The following is a 24,442-nucleotide window of genomic DNA, read 5'->3' on the forward strand; positions in this document are numbered from 1 at the left end:
AGATTCAGAATACTTCCCGTGTGTGTGTTGTCTGTCCCTTGTGGAGCTCAGCCCCAGTGCAGCACAGTCCTGTGATCTGGTGACTTTGAGGAGAAAGAGAAGCTTTGAAGAAAGAGAGTAGTAGCAGCCATGTTGTTCTTAATTGAAATCTTGAACTTCAGGTGACACTAACACTTCTTAGGCATCGGAGACCACAGAAATGTGCACCATGCTGTGTGTGACTGTGGAACTGGATATAGAGTCAGATGCTCAGCTTCTTGGGCAGCAATCTCAGGGTTTGGCCCTTTTCTCTTGGAGAAGAGATCATGGCTGAGAAGGGGGTGGTAGAGTAAGTTCTGAAAAGTGGTAGAAATTAGACTTGATCTTAGCCAAAAGGCCGAGAAGCGATAAGAAGTGGTAGAAATTAGTTGGACAAACAAATGGCTAGAGAAGCTCTGGTATATTCACACAATGGAATACTATGTGGCATTAAAAACAAAGATATTGCACAAAATGGGTGACCCTGGAGGATATTATGCTGAGTGAAACATCTCAGTCACAAAAAGATAAATAAGGCATAATGCCACTGTTATAAAAGAGGACTCACTTAAGGCAGGGGGTTCAAGGCCACAAGCTGCTCCTCAGAGAAGGATGGGCAATCTCCTCCCATGGGATTAACTGCCTTTGAAAACCCGCTAGTTGGTTCCGACTCTATGGTAAACAATAACAACAACAACATTCTGCCTTTAGTTTAGCAAGCAAAAAAAAAAAAAAGACTGACATAAGGGTTGGGGGGGGGAGACTGAGAAAGATGGGATAAATAATGTATACTGCATTGAAACAGATGAGGAGAAAACTATTTAAAAGGGATATGTGATTAGATATTATTGATATGACAGGAGTCCAGAATGAAGGTAGCATAGTGGAGTGGAGTGGATGTGGGGGGAGGGATTGAATAACAATGAAATAATTTTTTTCTTTTACTTTTCAAAAAGAAAAGCAAATTGAGGGGAGGTGTGGGCAGAGAGAAAAGTGCAACAATGAATGAATGGAAATCCAAAGTCTTTGTAAACTTGCATTAAAATAAATTTAAAATTAAGAAAACCCAAAAAACAAACCAAACCAAAAGAAGCGAGTTGGGAAATTCCCGAGAGTTGTTATGGCCATGAGCTGTAGGTCTTAATAAGGGAGGCTAGACTCGGCTTTATCTCTTTTCCTTCAGAGCCCATCCAGCTCTACTCTGGTTGCCCATAACTAAGGAGGGAGGGGCTCTTATATGACAAGAACTATGTGCTGTGAGAGGCTGAGAGGACAGAGGCAGGGAGAAAAACTCTGGGACTGAGAGACACAAGGTGTGGCCAGCCAAGACTTCCTTCAGTGGTTCCCAAGGACGGAGGAACCTTCCAGAGGCAGGAAGAACTTGGAGGAACCTTCCAGAGGCAGGAAGAACTTGGAGGGTTGAGGGGTGGAGTCCCTCCCCTGGGGCGTGGCAGCTCTGGAAGCAGCACTGGGCTTTCCAGGGTGCGCTCCCCCAACGCCCTGCCACCCAGCATATCCAGTCATGAGACTCCAGGGCATACACAATTACTACCCCCAGGATCACCATAGCGATGCACTCCCACCCCTCAAATCACTTCTGTGTATGCGGCAGGCTTGGTGGCCAGACTGGAGGACCTCATAATGGGTCACCGATTCTACTGTAAATGAGGTCACAGGACCTGTGCCTGCCCTCAATCCTGTTTGGGGCTCCAGAGGACGCCTGCCCCTATGAGCGGGACTTTGTCCGTTTTGGTCTCCAGCATATCACATAGCAAGTGCTCAGTGAGTGTAAGTGGGAGGAGGGACCGAGTCGGAAAGGAGGGTCTTCGAAGCCCTGCGCTGCCTCCTGCTTGGGTCTCGGGCCAGCGCGCCCCTGGCGGCCATAGGCAGAGGGCCCTTGTCCTAGGCTTCCTTCTGGACTCTTCCATCTTGTGCTCTGTTGTCCAGCGGCAGCTCAGAGTTGGGCTTAGCGGGTGTAACACCAAGCAGGGCAAGGCGGGGCAGTCACCTCCTGTGAAATGGCTTCACATAGGCCACCGTTGTCTAGGTGTTACCTATGACAGGTCTTTCCCTCTTTTGCCCTGAAGCACTGCTAGTGCTCCTGCAGTGATGTCCCCTCCCCTGGCTTTCTGTACAGGGTCAGAGGTGACACAGCAGTTTCCTTGGCTGGGCTGCAGGAGCTGGCACTAAGCTCAGGAACCTCGAGGCTGGGCGCAGGGTGGTGGTGTGTGCTCAGTGTCACTTTGGGAGGATCTTCATCCTGGTCCATGATCAAGGTGTTGCTAAGCTCATGGAAGTTGCCAACCCTACAGCTTGGAGCGCAATGATGCTGTGATCCCCCACTCCCTCCTACCCCAGGAACCTGCAAGGCCCTCCTGTGCCTTGCTGAAGCTCACATCCGGGTGATGTTGGTTGGCTCAGAAGTGGTCTCTGGGATTCATTTTGATTCTACCTACTCGGGCCTCATGCATCTGGCCTGTCCTGTTAGGGTCCCAGTCCCTTACCTGTCCCAGCTTTGGGACTCTCCTTCAGGTCAGCTGGAGATGTACTTCCCTAGCTATTGTGTCCCCTTTCACAGGTACCCTTCCCCTGTGTACCCCTCCTCCAGGCCTCCCTACCCTCCCCAAAATGCCACTGCTTGCCCACCCCAATCCCCGGCTGTCAGCTCAGGGTAGTTCTCTGTTGAACTGTGCTGTCCACCTGCCTACCAGGTAGTGACGTCTCCCAGTTGAGGGGGGAGACACAAGCACAAAAACACGACACTCCTGCCAAGTTCCTTTACTTTGGATACACAGGAGACCCACAGGAGGAGCTGTGCTTTACGGTTACTCTGAAGTGTTCTGAATTAGTTCTTTTCCTGATTTTAATCACCAGCTGAAGTTTCAAGCTTTTAAGCACCAGCTGAAGTTACACAGACTGCTAAAATAAAAATATTACAAACCCATGAAAAGACAGTATCTCAAACACGCTCATTATTAAAAATCTTAATGAAACAGAGACAAGAAAACCAAGGAGCTGTTGATGTTGCACAGCAGTGTGGGTGCTCTGCCCGCACCCTGGAAGCACAGGAGCTGTTGGGTTCTGGTGCAGCAACAGGTGGCACCAGAGTCTGGTCGACGTCCTGAAATTCAACTGCCTTGTCCTCATTAGATGGGGACCCAGGAAAGTAGAATTCAAAAGCTTTACGTAGCTGATGATGCCGTTGCATAGGAAGGGTGGACTGCGCACACACACACCACACACATGCACAAACACATACACACGCATACATGGTCTGGCTTCCGTAGAGTAAAATTAAATATTGAGCACTGGATCTGACTGTAAACTTAGGGTTTTATCCTTAACTTCACATGTACACAGAGAACAGGCAAAGACCAAAGGGAGCTGCTAAGCTGTGAGGTTCTTGTTCCAACTGCTCTAACACAAAAGCCCTATAAGCAGAGAAAAGGCTTAATAAATATGCAAACAAACAAGACACACGTGTTTGAGCAAATGTAGGGCTGAGGAGCCACGTGGCGGGGCTGGCTGTAAATGGTTGGCTGGTGGGACACAGCAGAGGTCAAGGTGCGGGAGGAAAACAGGCCAGGGACTCCTGAGGCAATCCAAGTGACACAAGGACAGGGTCCCTGTGAGGGTAAGGCACGGCCAGGTCCCCAGACCAGAATACAGACTTAGGCGGTCTCCACATCCTCTGTACAGGTGGATGTGCAGAGCAGTGGCCTCACAGCAGAGGTGTCAAAAGATCCTGGTCCACAAGCAGGGCTGCCTGCTGGGTGCTGAGGGTGCCAGGAATGGGTGCAGCTACCTCATCTGGCCACCACTGTCTGCTGAGGCAAATCTTGGACAACGAATTAGGAAAGCAACAGGCCAACTACGTGTCAGCAGAGAGCCTGTGCCCAGCTCCAGAACCAGCAGGGGAGGGGAGCGAGGAGACCCCTGTTTCTCAAGAGTGGGCCAAAGAGCAGCTGAGAGGAAACGCCACTCATCCCTGACTGGAGGCTTGCTCCAGCTCTATCCCCCAGCCTATATGCTCACATAGCCATAGCCATACACACACACACACACCCCCCCATACACAAATATCCCCCAATACAAAGCTGTTGTTTGAAAATGCAAGCCTCTGGAGGCTTCTGGGCAACAGCTGCAGGTGTCTGCCAGACATGGGAAGATGCAGAGGCTGAGACGAGAGCTGCAGTGAACATGCACCTGTCTCATGCATGAGCCATTGCTTCTCTCCAAACTTCCTATTCAGCTGTGGGTTGGACGCTGCCCGCACAGACTTCCAGGTCACTGCCCAGCAGAGGGCCTTACTCCTTGCCAGCCCTGCTTCCTGGTGAGCCTGACCCGATGGAGAGGAGAATGCGTTTAGTGTCTACTCCCAGGGCAGCTCTGACCTGAGACACACACCATAAACCCCAGAAAAGGCGGCAAGCGTCCATTTGTCCTTCCAGCAAGGTGCAAGTGGCCTGGCCACCAAACAGAAGATGGCGCTGGGCGCCACGCTGCGCCTGGGAAGAGAAGCTCCGGGCTGGCGAGTCACATCAGGGCCACCCCAGGACCAGCCTCACAGGAGGCTGGCTAGGCTGGTGTTGGGTCCATTCTGGGCCTGGAACTGCACAGGAGGTGGGCCGTCTGTCCACTGTGGAAGAAGACACAGACATAAGGCTCCTCCAAGGCCCCACTTCCCACTCCATGCACAACCAAATGGCCAGGAGCCTCTGGTGGACCCTCCCGTTATCCATACCGTGATGAGGTTGTGCTCAGGGAGACTGCAGGCCTCAATATGGTCCTGGAGCAGCTGCTGGGAAAAGTTCTGGTGCATCTGGGCCGCCTCGTGTGCATCCATGGCATTCCCACATGCTTTGTTCAGATCTACGGTGAGCATGTCACATACATACCCCAGCTCGTCACTCCTCGGGCCCATCGCCCAGGCATGTCACCCTCCAACTCCACACATATCACCTCCTGAGCATGTCATTTGCCTCAAAGCTTCTCCCACGGGCACGACTTGCCTGGACTATGGAGGGCTGGGAGGAGGGGCCCCTATCACACCCACCTCTGAGCAGGGCTGACGACCACAGCTGCACGGACATGTCTGGGATCTTGCTGGCCAGCTGCATGGCAGGCACCACCATGTTGTTACTCTCCTGTGAATCCAGAGCAGGGAGGGGGCTGAGTGGCTAGAGGCAGGGGGAGCCTAGAAGCAATCCACTGAGCCTGGCCCAGTCTGTATTTCCTTGTCGCCACTGGCAAACTCATTCCAAGCACAAAACTCACCCCAAATGGTTCTCTCTTCAGCACTCTTGACCATTCAGGAAGCATAACCCTGCTCCCACACCCTCCCCTAGTCCCACCCCAACACCCCTGAAAACCTAGGTGACTCCATTCCAACATAGGAAGTTCTGGGCCTCAATCATGAGCTTGGAAAAAAAACAGATTCAGGGGTCCCAAGGCTGAGAGAAGCAGAAACTGTACTTTGAAAAAGCACTACAGGGAACATGGAGCCTGTCTGTTGGACAAGGGAATAAAAATGGGACAGGGCTGTCTCTCCGACATTGAAGCATGGGCAGCAACCATCTGCTGAGGCTACATAAGGTGCCAGCTGCTCCCAGTACACCCACCAGCTCCCTCCCGAGTTCCTGAGTAGACCAGCCTGAAAGCCCTGGATTAGGAAAGGGACTTGTATTACTGTACAGGCTACCACGTCAGCAACCAAAGAGCTCAAACGGTCACCTGCAGCCCAGGGATGCTGGCGAACCTATCATGTAGACACAAACCCTCCCATTCTTGTGGGCCAGCAATAAGATAACCACAACAAAGGGAGACACACTGTCCTTAGTTACAAAGTAAACACCTTCTAGTCCTCCCTAAGCTGTCTCCTGTTTGGATGATTTAAATTATCAAGCCTTAGCATAAAGAAAAGGAATGCTCTTCCTTGGGCCTGAGGGTCGAGTTCACAGGGATCCAGGCTGAAGTACAGTGGCCTCTGCAGTGTGGAAGCCAAGGGGGGGGGGAAGAGTCCTCTCTGCACTCAGGGATGGATGCCCTGAGAGACCCATCCTGGGAAATCTCACACTGCAGGCACAAAACACTGTAACACACTTGCTGCTGTTAAAAGACATGGTGGAGATAAGCTGACGGCTGCCAAACCCAGGGAGGAAGTCTAGCCCACCCCTGCTCAGGGACTGGAGGCTGGAAAGATTTGACTCCCTCTATTCTCCACATTTCTACAACATACATGTGACGTTTCATGAGCTGGGAAACACTTTTAACAAACTTGAGGCTTGTGAAGTACAGAGGTGACTAAGCAGGTGACCACACACAGCCCCAAAAGCGACCTGAACATGAGACTCCCAGAGAGGTGCTAGTCTGGGACGGGAATCCAGGGTGGCTCTGGGTGAAGGATGGAAATAGGGTGCTGGGATTGTCCCAGGTGGTGCTGGCCCTCAAAGGCCCCAGCTGAGGGTGGGGACCATGTCCTGAGGCAGAACAGGATCCTAAAGGCGACAGGTATGCCACATGCTGTCAACAGCCCAAGCAGAATGGGAAGGAACACTGGTGCCAGGACAGAAGAAAAAGCCCAGAGTGCTGGGAATATGAGGCTCCACTTGGGAGCTTGCCTGCCTCCGGTACTTGTGGAAGGAGAGCAGTTAGAGGGGGTTGGGGAATGAACTGTGGCCTGCCTACCCGGTGGTTCCCCAACACGTAGAAGATGTGGCCCAGCAGCACCAGGGAGCAGGCTGTCAGCCGGTTCAGGTCCTCCGCATTGGACATCTTTAGGGTCTCCCGCAGGAACCGCCTATGCAAGAGGACAGATGTCACACTTCCTCTAGGACACCTCCCAGTGGCCTCAAGGCTGGGCTCAGCCCAAGAGGTGGGAAAGGGTACAGTGGATGGACACATGACACTCACTTGGCCTCGTTGTAGCGGCCCTGGAAGAAGGAGAATAGCCCACGTACGTAGAAGGCAGCTGCCCGGAGGCAGTGGGAGCTGAGGGGGAAAGGGAAAACGGTGTCCGAGCTGGTCTAGAGGATGGACGAGGGGATCGCAGGCCCTGACAGCCCAGGAGAGGAGGGTGGCCATGGACACTTGGCTCCAGCTCTGGGAGCACGGTACGAGGCCGAGGCGTACCTGACGGGGAAGCTGTGGTCTGGGTTGATCCGCTCCAGCAGGCTGTACAGCTAGGGGTAGAGAAGTCAGTCAGAGGGTGGCGATTTTGAACTTGGTGCACTCCACCCCAGATTTGACCAGTTTCCCAGTGGTCTGATGCCCATGTGGTGGGCCCAGAACGGGGAATCATGCATCCAAAAGAGGAAGAGGATAAGGGGCCTATGTGCATGTGTTCTACTTAGAAGAGATGAGATGCCCAGAAAGGTGATGGTGATTGTGCTACTGGTATTTTATAAGCTTCAGGTTGCTGCATGGGGGCTGGGGAGCAAAAGTGAACAGGGATCCACGAGGGGTCAGCCTCTATGGCACAGCCACATTGATGGTGGACAGAAGAGTGAGGGCAAGAGTAAAGGCTGCAGGTGATACGAGGTCATGTCTGGGTGGCTTGGAGGGGTCATCTAGGACTGGAGGGGATGTAGATGTGGGCACAAGGGCACTAGAAGGGGGACTTCAGGCCTAGAAGAAAACTCTTGAAAGGAGGGTACAGGGCTAGAGGGAGATCAAGACTGAGGATTGAAGGTATCTCAGGTGTAGAAGGGGACTAAGGAGTTCAAACAGGGACTCTAAGGATGGAGGGAAGGGGGCCAATAGGGTAAGAGGGGACCCAGGTGGCACAAAATCTTGTGTGAGTACATGCAGCCTGGGAGGAAGGGCCCTGGGAGTGTCCTCATCCCTGAAGTGCTGTCCAGCCCAGGCCTGGGCGCTCCCTGCCCTAAGTGCTGAGGCCTTGCGGCCTCGTCAACTCCCCACAGCACAGCAGTCCCCCCACATGAACGTGGCACTGTCTTCAGTGAGGCTCCTCCTGCCTGGAGGCCACCCTCACAGCCCATGCCTGGGCCTTGCTGAGTCTGCTACGCCAGGACAGCCTACACAGGAGGAAGTCGAGAGGCAGCAAACATGAAGCATGTCACCTACTACCTCTTGGTGCCTGTTTCCTTCCCGGATGTACACACTCGCCAGGTTGGTGACAATGAAGGCCCACAGCTCCTGGTGGTTGGTGAGCTGGAGGGAGACACGGCATTAGGCTGGCTGTACCACAGCCAATAAGCATCTGCTTTTTGCAGACAAGTCTCTCAACACAAAGGTCTCACTTCTTATCATAAAGTCACCCACTTGAGTTTGGAAAGAAACTGAGAAACTAACTGCCTGAGCCCTGCATTAGGACAGATTCCTCTGAGGGCCCTGGCAGCTCTCCCATGGTTCACACCACCTCCTGTCAAGAGCTGTTTGGGGGACTGTCTGTGCAGCCCTGGGGCAGTGGCTTGGGGGTGTGTACCACAGAGAATCTTGGTGGGGGAGAGAGTGTGATGAGCAACAGCTACTTGTGGGAGTAGAGAAAGGAGGACAAGGAATTATTATGAGTACCTGGGCGCTGTAGGCATGGCCAGCACAAACAGCAAAACCCACCAGAGACTGAGGGGAAAGAATGGCACAACCCAGCACAGAAGCTGAGGGGACGGTGGCTGAGAAGGTCCTACCTAGTTCAGCAGACACTGATCTACTGGGGGAGAAGCAGAACTACCTGTGGGCTGTGCTGTTTATACTGCAGAGTGCAAAGCCCCCATTCAAGACCTGGTCTGTGGTCGGGGTGGCCAGGTGAAAGGCCCCTCAATGGTCCAGTAGTGACACTTGGCCCAATGGTCTGCACGCACAGCACACAATGCCTCAATGGCACCAGTTAATTACTTCCAAAGGGCAGTCTCACAGTGGGAGGAACTCCCAGTGCCCCCAGGATGAGTGGCTGGGGCAGGGTTCAGAGGATCTGGTTGAGCCCCACCTTCTGCCCTTGCCGGGGGCCAACCCTGGACAGGTCCACCAAGCCTATTGAGAGGACCTAGACCTTCCGTTGAGCAATGATTCACGCCAGGCAGAAGGTCTGGGGATGGAGCAGGTACCCAGAGCTTGTCTGCACAGTGGTCCGATGCTCTGCCACCTCCAGCTTTTTGGTTAGATCCCCTAGCCTCATCTCCTTGCGGGCTGGAGGTCATTCCCAGCAAGTCCAAATTACATCCCGGAGAGAAACAAGTGGTTGGAGCCTTTTTCGGTGCACAAAGACCAAGCACAGGTGCCCTCATAGAAGCCCCACACATCACTGATAATGCTGGTTTTCACGGGGTTCCCCACACCTGCCCCTTACCCGTAGGGCTGTGGTGAACTGAGCCTCTGCGTTGTCCATGCAATTCACTGAGACACAGTACAGGCCCTGGAAAGAGTCACACGTCAGAATGCCGCAGTGTGTGTTCTAGACCAAACTGTCAGGGAGCAGGCAGCCAAACTCACCAGCAACGTGTGCAGCTGTGCTGCATGGTTGGAGAAGAGACGTGGGGACTGCTGGCATAGCTGGCAGACTTGAGAGATCTAGGGGTGGGGTTGGACAGTGTCACAGAGGCCAGCCTTCCCTAGACTCCCTGGCTCAGGAAGGAGTTGAGGGTGACTGTTGTTGACAACACCCACCCAAGCATGCACGTTCTGGGGACAGGGACTATCGGTCTGTCAAAATCTTAAGTCACTGTGACCATAGAGGGGTAACATGATGAGTTTCCCAGGTGGCACTGAGACCCAGCACCCACCCTCCTGGGCCCCCACGGTCCCCAGGCCCACCTCCTGCAAAGCAGTAGCCTTGTGCCCTGTGACGAGCCGACACATGATAATGTGCTCCAGCAGGATCACTTGGAAGGAGGACAAGATAGGGCTGCAGTCCAGCACTGTGGGGAGAGAAGGGGGAAATACACAGGTGAACATGGGGTTGGCAGAGGGTAAGGGAGTGATCAAATGAAGGAGAGCACAGGAGCCGGAGGGCGTCCTATAAGCTTTTCTGCCCCAGTGGCTCTCCTGACTTAAGCCCCACAAAGACTGGACAGTGAGACACAACATGCTCATTTCTAGGAAGACTCTGGGGATCCTGAAGAGTTCTCGTTTGGCCCAGTGTTGGGACACAAGGGTCTGAGAGAGGTTGAAGGGGATGCAGAGAGCAGGGAAGACGCTGGGAGGAACCAAATGCCTCGATGTCAGGTGCTGGAGCCCAACAACTCTCACTGAGGAGGCTGGGTTTTCTTCCCACCAGTTTTTTCCTCCACATTTACATAAAACTGGTCCGATTCCAGGACAGAATGATTGCCAATAACCCTGGCTTTGGCTCGGGGCCCACCAATTCTTTACAAATCAGCAAGAGTGAAAGTGATCAGTCTGCTCTGAGAACCCCATCAAGCAAAGATGGTTGGTGGCCTCTCAGATACTGCCCCACCGGCCCCCAAAGCCGTGATGTAGGTTGCCGACTCACTCTTGAGTTTTTCAAGCTGCATTAGAGCCTTGTCAGTGTACTTCTGTGCCTTCTCCAGGTAGCCAGCTTGCATGGAGTGCATCACAGTCACCTATGACAAGAGCAGGGGGCGTCATGGGAGGCCAGTGCACACATGCCCATGGGCCGGGCGGCACTCACCAGGTAGACGAGCACGCACATGTGCTCCTTGGGCAGCCAGTGGAAGAGGTCGGCGGGGTTGCTGGGCAGGATCTCATCGTCGTGCAGTGTGGAGATGGTCTGGATGCACTGTTGCAGCTGTTTCAGGCAAGGTTTTACGCTTTTCACCTAGGTGGAGGGTGGGGCACATCTGATTTCCACGTCTAAGCCTGTGCCTGAGTTGCACATACCTGATCCTGTACTTGAACCCCACACCTGAGCTGTCACTTGAGTCTCCCAAGGAGTTAACTGCCCATGACTCTCAGGAGCCCAGCCCCCACACGGTGGCTCACAGACTTCTCCTCTGCTACCTGGTTGCATGTTCTCTCTGCCCAGGAGCCCCACACTCTTTTATCACTGTGTCCTACCTCTTGCAGGATCTCCCCCCTCCCCAAGTGGGTCAGCCTGGCAAGAACACATCTGGCTGCTCAGCCACACTATCGCCTGACACACAGACCCTTGGCTGGGAGCTCAGGTTAGCCCCAGGTTGGGAAGAAGCCACTTGGTCCAGGCTCCTGGAGGGGATGCAGTTTGTGCATACTGGACTCCCCATCAAGGGAGGTCTTGTCCAAGGACCCACAGATGGCCTTGAGCCATGAGGGCAGGACTGGAGGGTGGCACACATGCGGCTGGCCCATGGTGCTAAAAATGTGCCTGTCACAACATCTTGGGGACAACAGGGTCTCAGATACACTGATCACACCAGTCCTTTGTCTTATAGTTGTCACCAAACAGAAGTGGAAAAGGCAATGGGACAAGCATGGCTGCACAGAGGCGGCCCCAGACAGTGCTGTGTGCACTGAGTGTACGCAGTAGACACCGCGGACACGCAGAGCGTTCTAACAGGAAGCAGTGTGAGGCAAGGAGCCAGCAGACAGGGACATTGAAGGTTTGCTGTGGTGGGACCACCGCCCACAGAGCAGCCCACTCCCAGGCAGAAGGCAATACACACCTGCCCGGCATCCAGATAGTGAGTCACCTGAAGCACCAGGAAGAAGACCCGTAGTGATTCCTTCTGGATAGGGTTTCCTTGCCAGTTCTCAACAATCTGCCCACACAGCGTCAGCAGTGGGTGGACCTCTTGTAGCTTCCTCTCCATCAGGAGCAACTGGGGAAATACACAGGTCCTGGGGTCCAATGTGGAGGGGGGGCTTTGCCACCATGGCAAGACCCCGCAGCTCTAAGTCCCCATCAAAGAGAAGGAACCACCACCTAGATCTTGGGCTTGAAGGGGGTAAAAACCAATCAGAATCAGACTCTTGGGCTTTAATTCTGTCTCCTTCCCCTTAAGTACCAGCTTCTGGAGCCTGAACCTCACTTCTGAACCTGGGCAGGGCACTAGGACCTCACCCTCACCTCTGAAGCAGCAGCCATGCATGCCCGCAGCTGTCCACACACTCACTTACCATCCCTTTGCTAAGCAGGAACAGCGCCCTGGAAGAGAGACAGGGAGTCAGGCCTAGAGAGGGCACCATCCCAGGACCAGAGTGCCGCAGTGCACATGAGAACCTCACATGAGGGTCCATGGACTGTGCTGATGAGACAGGACATCTTAGTTCTGTTTTATTGTCATCTTGGCAGAGTTAGCCCCATCCTCTGGAATCTGTTCTCAGCTCAGTACAGCCCCCGGTACCCCCCATCCTGCCTGTGATCAGGCCTGTATCCCACTCAGGGTCTCTAGGGATCTAAGGGATGACTCATGAGGCCCCAGACGGGCTAATTTCTCCACTATCCACAATCTCCATCCGCAGGGGAGCCAAGTTCAGAGGCTTTTATTGCCCCTTTAGGCCTCCTTGCCCCTTCCACAGGCATGCACTGCTTCCATCAGCAACAAATACAGGAACACAAAAGCATGCTGAAGAAACTGGGAAACAGCACAAATAATGGGGGTAGAACCTACAGTCTTCCTTCTCCAGCCACCTCAGTGATTTTTGTGGGATGTGAGGAATTATGCTACAGGCAGGCTCCCCATCCTGTCCACCCTGAGCTGTCATTCTGCTGTGCTGACTGGCTGCAGAGACCCCTATGTGTCCCTAGGCAGGTGAGGAGACTGCACTTTCCTGAGCCCCTCCTGCCCTCACAGTGCTATGCAGGTTGCTGGGTCTGCTGTGCAGACGCAGACAGTAGCTAGTGAAGGATGATGACATACCTCCTCATCCCAAAACACATGCAGAGACTCAAAGCTCAGGGCCATCAAGAGTCACTTGGAGAAGAAAGACTATTGTCTGTGCTCTATCCACATGCTAGCTCGAGGGCACCACACTGAGGGAAGGAGGTCTGTCAGCCCCAGGAGGCTTTTGCAGCAGACCCTCATCCAACAACCCAGCTCACACAGAACTGTCTGAGGTGTCCGCTTAGAGGATTTTTCCCATGTGGGGGAAAAAGACAAAAGGCCGGTATGGAGTGTGTACAGTGAACACTAGTCAAGTCCAACCTCTTACCTCTCCCCTTCAGCAGAACTAGCAGCTTCCAGGTAATCCAAGCAATTGCGTGAACATCCTCCCTTTCTCTTGCTCTGGGTAGGAAAGTCCCTACAGTCTCCCCCACAGCTTCCCCTAAGGTCATTTACAAGAGCTGGGCTGCACACTCCAGGGCCCTGCTTACACTGTAGAGCATCATAGCACACAGTATGGAGGCTCATTAGTTATGTACTAGAAATGAGGCCGGTCCCCATACCTTAGCACACCCACCCACCTCACCCTCATAACCAACTTCAAACATGTTTACTCTAAGTTCTGTGAGCAGTGTTTATCTCCACATCTTTGACAGCCTTACACTGAAATCCCATTGGTCTGCCAGGCATGTGAAAAAAAGAGCAATCGGTGCACACCAGTGTACTCACCGTGTGTACTCGGATCCCACTACTCGGGCATACTCGGCTCCCACGCCCAGCAGGTCACAGGCTGACACTAAGTCCTTTTCCAGTGTGTGCAGTTGCTGAAAGGAGAGGGTAGGGACCTTGGCTTCCAGGCATCCTGTTTCAGAACATCTGATGGCTGGAAGCAGACTGCTCCCTAGTAAGAAATTAGACCCTCTGCTTCTCAGGAAACCCCTTCAGCATCAGCTCTGGGCACAGAAGTCACTTGCCTATGGCTTCTGTCACCACACTCAAATTGCGTGCAAGGCCTCTGTGAGTATACACAGGTATACACTCAGGGTCACCTGTAGATCAATCTTCGTGGTCAGAGGGGCAGTGGTACCTCAGGGCACTCTGGGTCCATGGGGAGGGAATCTCTGGGGAGCGGGAGTTGACCGTTCCAGACCAAGGGTGGAGGGAGCTAAGATTCATCCCTGCTTCCTACTGTGGAATGGGACTGCAGTCACAGAAGGGACCCGATGTGACCATAGTAGCCAACTGCTGAAAATCACCACTGTGGCCTCTAATAGGTAGTTTACCTGTGGCCCAGCACCACTAGTGCATTCAGGACAGAGTATGAGAGTATCACATGAGAGTATCGGGTGAGGTGGTAGAGGTACAGATCTAGGGAGATACAGGCATTATTAATGCAGAGGGAGACGAATAATGCAGGTATGGTCCAAGGAGATCACTGGGAACTGGGAAGCCAGACCTAAAGGGACAAGGGACCCAGGGGGAGGGGGGGAGAGCGCACGGTTTCTTTTAGCCCAGTGAGGGCCTCTTGGGCCAGTATCCACTCCCCGAGGAGACAGGTGTCAGGGCTGCCTCATAGAGCCAGCTGAGCTGTGGGCAGGAAGAAAGCCTGAGGATTTCTACTGGGAGTGGCAGAGGGGCTGAAGGGCATCAGGAAGGGGCACAAAAGGGAGACTGTAAGGATCATGACAGAACCAAGACACACCAGCCTGCCCCTCACTTTGTGCACGCAGCCCTGGGAGCCCAGCCCCTGGTAGTGCTGTCAGTTCCACTCACAGTCCCTGCGTGTGGGGCTCTGGGAGTCTCCATCTCACTCAGGTAGGTTTTGCGCACAGCTCTTAATATACACAGCTCTGGAGAAGCTGTCCAGAACACACCAAACCTAGGTCATAAGGCTCACTGTCACTCTCTGCCCTGAGTGCTGCCGATTTTGGGGCTCATGCTCAGCCCTATTGCCATGGTCCTGGCCTCTAGTACCCTGGTCATGATACTCACAGCAAGCTGGAAGAGCAGGCGGCAGTGCCAGTACGGTGTCTGCTGTGAGATCTGGATTGCTTTCCGCAGGAGAGGCTTTGCTGCATCCACGGAATTCTGAAACGAAAGACTGTGGAGTTTGTGGAGGAAACTAGATGGAGCAGCCTAACTGGGTCCCCTCATGCAGCATCTGGTGCCAGGGAGCTGACACCTCACACTTGTTGGCAAGCCCTGGATTGTCAACTTAGATTCAGAGGTATGTTACTGGACTCAATGCCTGAGAATTCTGCAGCACTCTCAACCAACTCTACCCATTACAGTTCAAAATTCTGAGCGGTAAAATCAGGCAATAATTTCCTTTGTTCTTGCTCTGTGATCAGAGGCCTGGCCATTACACAGTCACATGGCCCTCACTCACATCCCTTCCCCGACATGTTCTGGTTTGAAAGGACACAGGGTGATTTTCAGGTATAGCAGGGACCAACCTGAGAAAGTGAATTTGCACAAGAACTGGGCTATGAATTTCAGAAGAGAGCTTCAAGGGGGAAGTGGGCAAGGAAGTACCCTGAGGTCTTAAAACAAAGAGGTCTAATTTATTGCTAGGCTTTCCCTCCCAGGAAAGAATGTTTTGCTTTTAATAATTTTTGAATGTTCTTACCTCCTGGCAGTACAATTCAGACAGGAGACTTGCTGCTTCAAACTTGACATCCTCAAACTGTGGGACCTGTTCGGTCTGGTTAAGGACGTGTGAATTTCAGGCAAGGCCAAACACTGTCTCACAGACAGACACAACAATACAAGACATTCTTGCACTCAAACAAGAAAAGGATACTTGTTGTGATATCAACCACTGAAAGAGAAGGAGAGAAAAATTAGTTGTCAGTCAAGCTGCCAGCACATGGTCTGGGTCTATTCTAGAGGGTGGACACAGGCTCTGTTGCTACCTGAGGTACTAGGTGCTCCCGTGGAGGTGAGGGTGCCAATTCTGCCTAGAAGGGTGCTCCTCCATGCCACTCAGGGACTGGAAGCTACAGACTATTTGGGGGATCCCTGAGAATAATGATATTAAGGACAAGTACCTGGTAATAAGGGTAGGGTTGGTGGTCTGGGAAGGAGCTCCCTGTACACTTGGTCCCCATTTCTTATCTTCCAATGTTGCATCTGAGCAAAGGGGGCAGCAGACCACCTCCTATCCTAAGACAGCTCCAAATCAGAGGCCACTTCAAGGCAGTGGAGGCAGGCCCTCTTTAGACATTATACAATAGTAATATTTGGAAAATGTGTCCAGGAGGCTGACTTGGGTCTGGGGGTCTGAGAGGAGGAAGGAGGAGCTAACAGCAGGAGCAGTATGAACAGAGCCTTGAAGAGAAGAAATGTCAGCGGTACAAGGAAGTTTCACAGGTACAGGGAGGGCTTGGTGGTGGGAGCTGGGAGATGGTGAGGCCTGTGCTCTCCATGCCCTCTCTGAATGACCTATGCTCTACCTGAAAGGTGCATCTATCAGAGGGTCCTACACACGCACACAAGCCAGTCAGGCTCACACATCAGAGGGTCCCACACATGCACACAACCAGTCTGGCTAATACATCAGAGGGTCCCACACATGCACAGAGACAATCAGGCTCTCTATTTACCAGTCTATGAACATAACAAACCCTTAACATTGCCTGAATATGGAACAAGCAGCTGAGGGGAGCACGGGGAACAGTGTGTGGGTACTCTCTGGGAAGAGAGGGACCTGCACACGGATGGGGAGGTGTTGGTGCTGGGGGTTGGGGCTGAAAGGCCAATGGATCTCCCCATGACACACCCCTGGCTCTGCGTTAGAACCCACTCACAACACCCTGGAGCCTTTGTGGGGTTGGGCTGGAGCCTAAATGAGAAGCCTACTCCATCTAGGTGGCTGTAGCAGGACTGTGCACAAGACAGAGGAGTCAGAGGCTGCATTCCAATGGATAAGTGGCCAGACAGGGGCGTGGTGGGAGGGGGAGAAAGCTCTTTTGGGGGACACTAGTTTTGAAGGGTGTCAGCTAAAGTACAAAGCGAACAGAAAGAGCCTGAACGTGAACAAAGCTCAAGGCATACAAGAAAGTACTCCCAACATTACTGCTGGCTCTGAGTGAGCCTGAGCCCAGCAGGGACAAGCTCTAACAAATGCACCCATCTGAGGCTGGCTGTATGGCCAATACCAAATCCAGGACTGGAGAAATCATGGAGATTATTAGTGGTCGGTATGCGAGTCAGAGCTGGGGACATCAGACATCACAGGACTAGCTATATGGCCAATGTCATCCCTGAGAAATGTGCAAGGAGGAAACAGAAGGGACTCTCATTTTAGGTCTGTGGCTGGCGATGCGCACTTGCCCATGATGGTGGGCTTTAGAAATGCGCCCTGCACCCTTGGCTTCAGAAGCATGGCAGACTGGACACGGACACAGTGAGTACCCTGTCCTCCCTCAGAGAGCTCTGTGAGGGCAACTGCCTTCCTGTCAATTGCTCTGTGCTCCTCTTCTCTCTTAGCAGGTCAGTACCTACTCAGCAAGGCCTGCCTTCCTCCTGCTTCCCACAGGTCTGCTGATGACCAGCCTCCTCTCTCCTGGAAGGGCCCCTCACTTTTTGTCTGTGTTGGAGAACGAATCGCCTCTTCCCAGGGGAGAGAGAGGTCCTTCGTGACTGTGGATGAGACTGGGTGTGACCTGCCTACATCTCAAGGCCCAACCTATGCCAGCACCAAGAAAAACAAAGCGCAGACCTGGGACCACGGGCCTGGCTAGACATGGGCCATTCTGAACTACATGCCTTTAAACCTGGCTCCGTGCGTTCCCTGCCTAAATGCAGAGCTGAGGATGAGAGTCTCCACCTATGACATCCGCTGCCCTCATTTCCTGTGCTGCTCATGCTGAGCCCTGACAAGAGGGCAGTCAGAAAAAGCCCCAGGGTGGGCACTGCAGCCCTGGAACAGGTGCTTGGTGAACAAGCGCCAGATAAGCAGAGTTTATCTAGAGTCACTGGGAACCTTTACTTCCACACACCTGAGGCCTTTCCCGCTGAAAGTCAAGCCCACAGAAGTCACTGTTTCTCGATCAAATTGCTAGTGCTGGTGACATCATGGAACACATGCGGAGCTTTCCGGCCACTCCAGGATGATGCCCGACTGGCAAAGCCCTAAAGCCTGAGGCCTGGGAGAATGAGAGTGAGGAGGGAATGGGACATGAGGAGAGGCAGGATAGCTCTGGTAACATAGATTTTATCAAGGACCCTAAAGGAAGAAGGAAGCTATTCTGGCTGCTCTGGGCTGGGGGCTCATGAGAGCCTCCTGGGACTTAAGAAAGGAAAGGGAAGCATTTAGCTACACACTGAAAAGCCACAGACTGACTGAGACTACATCAGGTAGAAGGATTAACAAATGACATGATTTGGAGTTAGTATTATTGAAGTTAGGAAGCTCTGAGTGGCACAGTTAAGCATTCATCTACCAGCTGGAAGGTTAGCAGATCGAATGTACCCACAGGCATCTTGTAAGAAAGGCCTGCAATCTGCTTCTGAAAACCCTATAAAGCTTAAGTTGTACTTTGCATGTACAAAGGTGCCAAGACTCAAAATCAACATGAGAGTGACTTATAAGAACAGCTCCAAACAAGGCCAGTGAGAGCCGTTTTATTCCAACTAAAGAGGACAAAAGCAATGATGACATGACAAACAGTTGTCTGAATTGCAGAAAACATCCCAGAGAAAAAGCATTTACTTCCCGGTGCTTTTCAAATCAGGAAAATCTGAGGAGAATGTGATTCTCAGGAACAAGGACAAAAGGAAATGAGATCAAAAGTTAAGAGAGAACACAGAAATATGTAACTCCAAATGCACAGTTTCCTGATGATACAACAAACAAATGGCTGAAACAAGCTTTTCCACCTGCAAGATGGGTGTAAAAATAAGACAAAATATTCTAGGATCAAGGAGCACACACAATAAGAGAAATAGATAAAGGAAGAAGATACTTCGAAAGAGCACAGCTCACACCTGACATGTCTACAGAATTCATCAACTCTCGAGCCAGATTTATATAAGCAGCTCATCATTATCGTGAAAAGGTGTGTTCTGACGACACAGCCAAAAAGCTGAATCCTCTCAGATAACGGTCCCTCGTGAACTCCTAATAGTGAAGGAGAGCTCAGCCAATTCAAACAGGACACAAACTGTCACAGGGCAGTGTGTGTCAGGGATATTCCTGGTGCATCACAGTCTTGACTCGGAAAAGGAGAAGCTAACCCATCCTTGGCTAAGGGGATTCTTCCTTTCCTATAAAGTTAGGAAGCTTGATGATGTTATACATTTGGTAGCTTGTGATAAGCAAACGTGGCTAAAGATGCACTTATAAACACTGACATAAACAGGTGGACAGAAAGAAAACCAAAACAACCACAAACTAGTCTAATAGAAAATATTTTACCAAAGAGATCAAGGTCTCCAAAAGAACAAATTATGAAAATAACAGTATGCTGAACACAGTTCAGAGGGTAATTGAATGTTTGTTTTATTTATGGTCCTAACAAGTTACTACCGTTACCACATGATCACAAAAGGACACCAAAATAATACCGAAAGATGAGCTCCCTACGTTGAAAAGCACTCGTAATACACAGTGGCTGCAACAATGGACACTCACTCACGGAGATGGCACAACACGGGGCAATGGTTTGTTCTGTTGCGAATGGGACAGTTGTCAGTCAGGGTCAATTCAGTGGCAACTACTAACAAGACTGTGGCAACTACTAACAAGAAACAAGAGAAAATTAATCCAGTGAAGAAAAAAAACTGTCAGGGAGAAACATTATTCAAAATCCTTCAGTTACTGACCTTAGAAAGGAATGAAAGTGGGAGGATTTCCCCCTCCCCCAATTATTGTGTTGGGCGGAATGGGGGGGGGGTACATATTGAAATCTCTTTGACCATTTGCTCTTCACAACTAGAAACCAGAAAACCAATTCTGAAGAGAGGACATGTTCTAATTCTTGTGGAGCAGCTTTGAGAAAGTAAAGGAGGAAAATGATGACAGCTACCTGATTCAAGGGAAACTCACATCACTAACAAAGAACAAAGCCTGAAGGAAGTTGTAACACAAAGATCACAAAGCAGTTAGAGGAAAACCACCTGTTAGCTGGAATCTGTACAAATTCCCAACTGCATTCATCAGAAGGCAAAATGAGTCCCCTGGGCATAAAGTACGTGTGCAGCTGACGTGAGGTATGAAAAGGAGTGTGGCTTTCAAGAATGCATGAGCCTCAGGATCAGGGGGACAGATGAAGGCACCTCATAGGGACAAGGCTAAAGGTCCAAATGCCAAGCAGTGCATGACTGCCATCTCTTAGACAAGACAGGACATAAAAGACGAATTCCTCCATGGCCAGAAAAGGGGTAATGAGCACAAGGAGATACGTCGGGAGCAGTAGGATTTGTCCTAACCGAGGAAGACGGAGCATTAGCATTCAGAAATAGCACATCCACGGAAGGGTCAAACTCCGGCCTGGTGTCTAGCTTTCCCAGCCACTGCCTGACTTTGCCATGTGGATGGCTGGCAATATGCAAACAGGGTAGGTTAGCCTAACCACAAGGGGAATGGCTAGTCTTGCCATTAAATTGAGTGGATTCAGCAGAACTGTATTATCTTTTCCACAAGAACAGAAGTGGCAAGAGAATGGAGCACGTCCTTCAGGGTCAGAGATTCTTGTGCCAACTAGACCAGGGTCTTTGGGAGCAACAGCCATAGCAGCAGCAGCAGAACCAGAGACCTGATGAGACAGAGCAGACCTTGTGACTGCTAGAGCCTTTGCTCAAGCTTGCTGGACAAGCAGGGGGGTGGAGGTGGGTGGGGGGGTGTCAGGAGAGAGACCTAAAATGGCAGGACTGAAAGCTTTGTGACACTGGTCAAGGCTAAGGCACCTATAAGCATGTTTTAGAAGCTGTCCTGACTGTATTCTGCTAACCTGAAGCCTTCTGACTTCCCCAATATGGTTCTGTGTGGTCTGTGAGGTATTGCATCTGATTCTGAACCCAGTAAAGCAGTAAGATTGGTGTTATGATAAGCAGAAAAAGGTGTGGAAGTGTGGGGGACATGAGTGACCTCATGGGAATTGGTTTTGTACTGTTGATGGGAAGCTGGTAAAGGTCAGATATGGCTGTCCCGACATGGGCCTCATAATCTCCTGCCCTAACTCCTGAAAACAGTTTTATCACAGCTCTGGAGACCTCAACATGACAGGTGCCATCAACCCCCTCAGTAGTACAGAGTCTCTCCAGGTGAATCTCACTCATTCAACAATCAGTTCAAATGTCACTCCCCAGAATAGTGGATCCTTCACCATTTCTGACAAAAACAGTAACTTCCAGGTCAATGTCACCTCCTAGTCTGGCCTAGCTTTTCTCGTGGTACTTTACATGACTGTTTCTAGAGCAACTTGTTGTTGTTATGTGCAGTCGAGTCGCTTGCGACTCATAGCAACCCTATGTACAACAGCCCTAAACTCTGCTCTGTCCTGTGCCAATCGCACTGTCTCTGACACACCCATCCCGATTACCCCAATCACCGAATCAATCCACCTCATAGAGGGCCTTCCCCTCCTGCGTTGTCCCTCCACCCTCCCAAGCATGATGTCCTTTTCCAAGGACGGGTGGAGCAAATAGTTAAGCATTTGTCTATCAGTCAAAAGGTTGGCAGTTTGACTTTCCCCAGAGGCATTTCAAAAGAGTCCAATCTACTTCTAAAAGATCACAGCCTTGAAAACCTTGTTCTGCTCTGAAGCACAAGGACTGTCGTCCACTGATGTCGACTCAACAACAAAACTATACTGATGTTATTGGGCATGAAAGCTGGAGATCTTGTGCCCAAGTTTAACCCGAATTGGTTAATAACTCATGGTGAGGCTATGAGCAAATCATTTACCTCTCTGGGCCCACAAATTTCCTCATTCTTCAAACAAGGAAGTTGAGTTAGGTGGTGACTAAAGTCTCTTTCCAACCATCTCCTTCTGAAGCCAAAGCACTGTGAGCAGTGGCTCGAGATTGAACTACATTAGTAAGGTTCAAATTCAGAGTGAATTTTAGTCCTGAAGCCTTCTCTCCTCTAAACAGAACAAAGTTGGGTGAGTGGCAGAGGCAACAAGAGACAGAGGTCCCAGAGTTGCTCAACGTCTCCTGGACAAGAACAACTCCACAACCGGAAGCTGACAAGGGCCATCCAAGGTGACAGCTGTGTTCCCACGTGCATCAAAGCGTGGAGATGCTCCAAGGCAAGATGAGGATGAATGCCATCCAAGGAAGATGGACACAGATGAAGAAAAAAAGCAGGGGCTCCGAGACTGAGCACCCTCCACCCCCCAAGGTGGTACCATGGAAGTGCCCCCGTCAGAAGTGACAGTCCTGGATCTCATTTAGCACTTTTAATTCTGATTCCACATAGGACTATAAAGGTCCCTGGGTGGCACAACCTGCATCTCACTACTAATCTAAAGAATGGTGGTTCAAATCCATCCAGGAGCAGCATCCAGATTGGTCCTAAATTCTACAGAATCGTTTTACTCTCTGACACTCATGAATTGGGATCGACTCAGTGCAAGACTGCAAACCACTAACTCCTGTCCTCCCCATCTCTCACATCCAGCACCACTGACAGAGGCATGAAACCCTCCAGATACCCAGAAGAGCCAGACTTCCAGGTTCAGGAGGGCCTGCCTCCTGGGTCCAGCCCTCAGATTCCCAGGGAATGGATGCTTGAACTGGCACTTCGGCCTTTTGCTTGACCCTCTCCAACCTCAAGCCACGACAGTGTCCAGGTTGATGTTCCCAGAGTCCCCAAAGCCGGAAGCCGCAGGGACCCACGGACAGGTGATGGAGTTGGGTCCTCTCGGAAACCTGATGAGTTGGGGTTCCTACGCCTCTCCGTCCGACAGGAGATGGGAGCACCCTAAAAAGCGAATCACTCTGCACCCTTGAGAAGAACTCAGACATAAGGCCATTGCCGAAGTTCTAGGGTCCCTGGAGGCTGGCGGCGTCGAGATCCGGCAGATGCGGTGAAAGTTCTGCGGCTGGTGCAGGGGTCGCACCCCGGGTCTCTGAGACGCGGCTGGAGTCCCCCACCCACCGGGCTAAAGCTCATCGGGCCGGCCCCCGCGTCCTATCCGCCAGACCCGGCCCAAGCTCACCGCCTTCTCCAGATGGCTGCGCGCCTGCTCACTATTCTTAGTGTGGTGGTACAGCACCGAACCGAGCTGCAAGTGTGTACGGGCCTCGATACGCTGCGGCGGCTTGAAAGGGAACACGGCCTGCAGGCAGTGGACACACAGGCGAATCTTGGGCGGGCTGGAGGTGCGAAAGTGCTCGGCGAAGCCTAGAAGTGCCAGGTACCACGACTCAGCCGCTTCGGCCTGTGCTGCCTGGGCCGCTGCAGCTTGAGCGGCCGCCGCCGCTTGAGCCGCCATCTTGGCCTCCACAACAACAAGCGGCAGCCACAGGGAGGCGGAAGCAGGCCCGAGGGGCGGGGCCTGGCGTGATCTCGTCTCTCGCGAGAACTGCCGCGCAGAGTATCCTGGGATGCAGTTTGGGGTTAAGATAAACGTGACTTCAGAGAAGTGTCAGAAAAGGTAGAGCTCTCTACTCAGCGATACAGAGTCCAGACAACACGGGTAGAAGGAGGCTTACGATCCTTGAAAGAAAACCCTAGGGCTCCACGCAGTGGTGGGGCGACACTGATTGGTGCGGACTACATCTCCTATCGTGCCGCGCGCATTGTAACAGCCCCCACTCCCGACGGCGCCGGAGGATTGTGGGATTGGATGAGTCTCAAGATGGACAACCGAGATGTTGCAGGTAACAGCCCCTCGTTCCCCCTCGGGCGCCAGCCTGCGTCTTCAAGGCTAATCACCGTCATTTCACCCTCCTGTGGGGCTACCCGAACCCATCGCCCCTTTAAGCCGTTCTCATGAGTCGTCTCATGAGTGGCGGCTGCTGAGTCTCCCGCATTCCCCTAGACCCCAGACCCAGGTCGCTTGATGCCCCCCTTCCCCGCCTCGCTTGCAGTCGCTGCCTGCCTTTCCGTGAAGCCTGTCACCCCAGTTTGCTTGCATCCATTTTCTAGAGGAGCAGCTCTCATGGCTGTTCGGAGCTCAAGTCCCCAAAGTAGCGGCAATCTTGAGCTGCCTACCTCCCCCACTTTTGTAGCAGCTGCCGTCTGGCCTTCGTCCCGATTTCTGGAAAAGCTGCTCCTCTGGGCTGTTCTGAGACACCCCTCCCCTTACACACTTCCTTGAGTTTTTAAGGCTTGCTTAGACACATGACTTGCTCATCTCTTTTCCCCCAAACAAGCCTCCAGATTAGGATGCATTCTCTCAGCACTGGAATGTGCTTTCTGTCTGCCTGGCACTGGACTGGACGCTGGGGTACAACAGCCGTCAAACCAAGGCCCTGCCTTCCTGCAGGTTGCTTTCTACTGAAGTGTCAGACCAGGCACAATGGGCTGATGTTTATAGCGAGAGAATTGTAATGATATGAGAGCGTGAGGATAGAGTCTGATAACTCCGTACCAGAGAAGGCCTTTCTGAGCAGGAAACATTCATAAGAAAAAGATAGCAGCTTTAGGAACATCTGAGGCCAAGCTGGAACGCAGGTGAGATGACAGAAGCAAAGGACCTGGGTTAGTCCCTTTGCAGAACTCTGAATTG

The 24,442-nt window shown here is 52.0% G+C and overlaps 2 protein-coding genes across 2 annotated transcripts in view; one reads left to right on the top strand and one right to left on the bottom strand.

Moving 5' to 3' along the window:
- Positions 1-4,582: 4,582 nt before the first annotated feature.
- On the bottom strand, positions 4,583-23,218 carry MAU2 (MAU2 sister chromatid cohesion factor). The gene is made up of 19 exons (XM_006885860.1): positions 22,928-23,218; positions 15,562-15,579; positions 15,388-15,453; positions 14,751-14,846; positions 13,488-13,582; positions 12,052-12,079; positions 11,598-11,753; positions 10,628-10,774; positions 10,469-10,559; positions 9,790-9,893; positions 9,469-9,546; positions 9,326-9,391; positions 8,104-8,190; positions 7,150-7,199; positions 6,931-7,008; positions 6,706-6,817; positions 5,075-5,165; positions 4,763-4,890; positions 4,583-4,657 (listed from the first exon to the last, which is right to left on the bottom strand). The coding sequence occupies exons 1-19, from the start codon at positions 23,201-23,203 to the stop codon at positions 4,583-4,585; spliced, it is 1,842 nt and encodes a 613-aa protein (XP_006885922.1). The 5' UTR covers positions 23,204-23,218.
- Positions 23,219-23,557: 339 nt separating this feature from the next.
- Positions 23,558-24,442, top strand: part of SUGP1 (SURP and G patch domain containing 1) — a 22,833-nt gene continuing 21,948 nt past the window's right edge. Inside the window, exon 1 of the mRNA XM_006885861.1 lies at positions 23,558-23,591. Coding sequence (XP_006885923.1) covers positions 23,558-23,591 — 34 coding nt within the window. The remainder of the gene's footprint in view (positions 23,592-24,442) is intronic.

This window comes from Elephantulus edwardii, unplaced genomic scaffold (assembly GCF_000299155.1).
Source record: "Elephantulus edwardii isolate Elephantulus edwardi_28Jun2011 unplaced genomic scaffold, EleEdw1.0 scaffold00045, whole genome shotgun sequence".
In the NCBI taxonomy this organism is placed as follows: domain Eukaryota; kingdom Metazoa; phylum Chordata; class Mammalia; order Macroscelidea; family Macroscelididae; genus Elephantulus; species Elephantulus edwardii.

Coding starts and splice junctions, on each gene's coding strand:
- MAU2 (XM_006885860.1), bottom strand. CDS start 23,203: ATGGCGGCTCAAGCGGCGGCGGCCGCTCAAGCTGCAGCGGCCCAGGCA. Junction 10,775..11,597: donor ACTATCTGGATGCCGGGCAG/GTGTGTATTGCC, acceptor CCCTCCACCTAG/GTGAAAAGCGTAAAACCTTG. Junction 9,392..9,468: donor CACAGCTGCACACGTTGCTG/GTGAGTTTGGCT, acceptor GACTCTTTCCAG/GGCCTGTACTGTGTCTCAGT.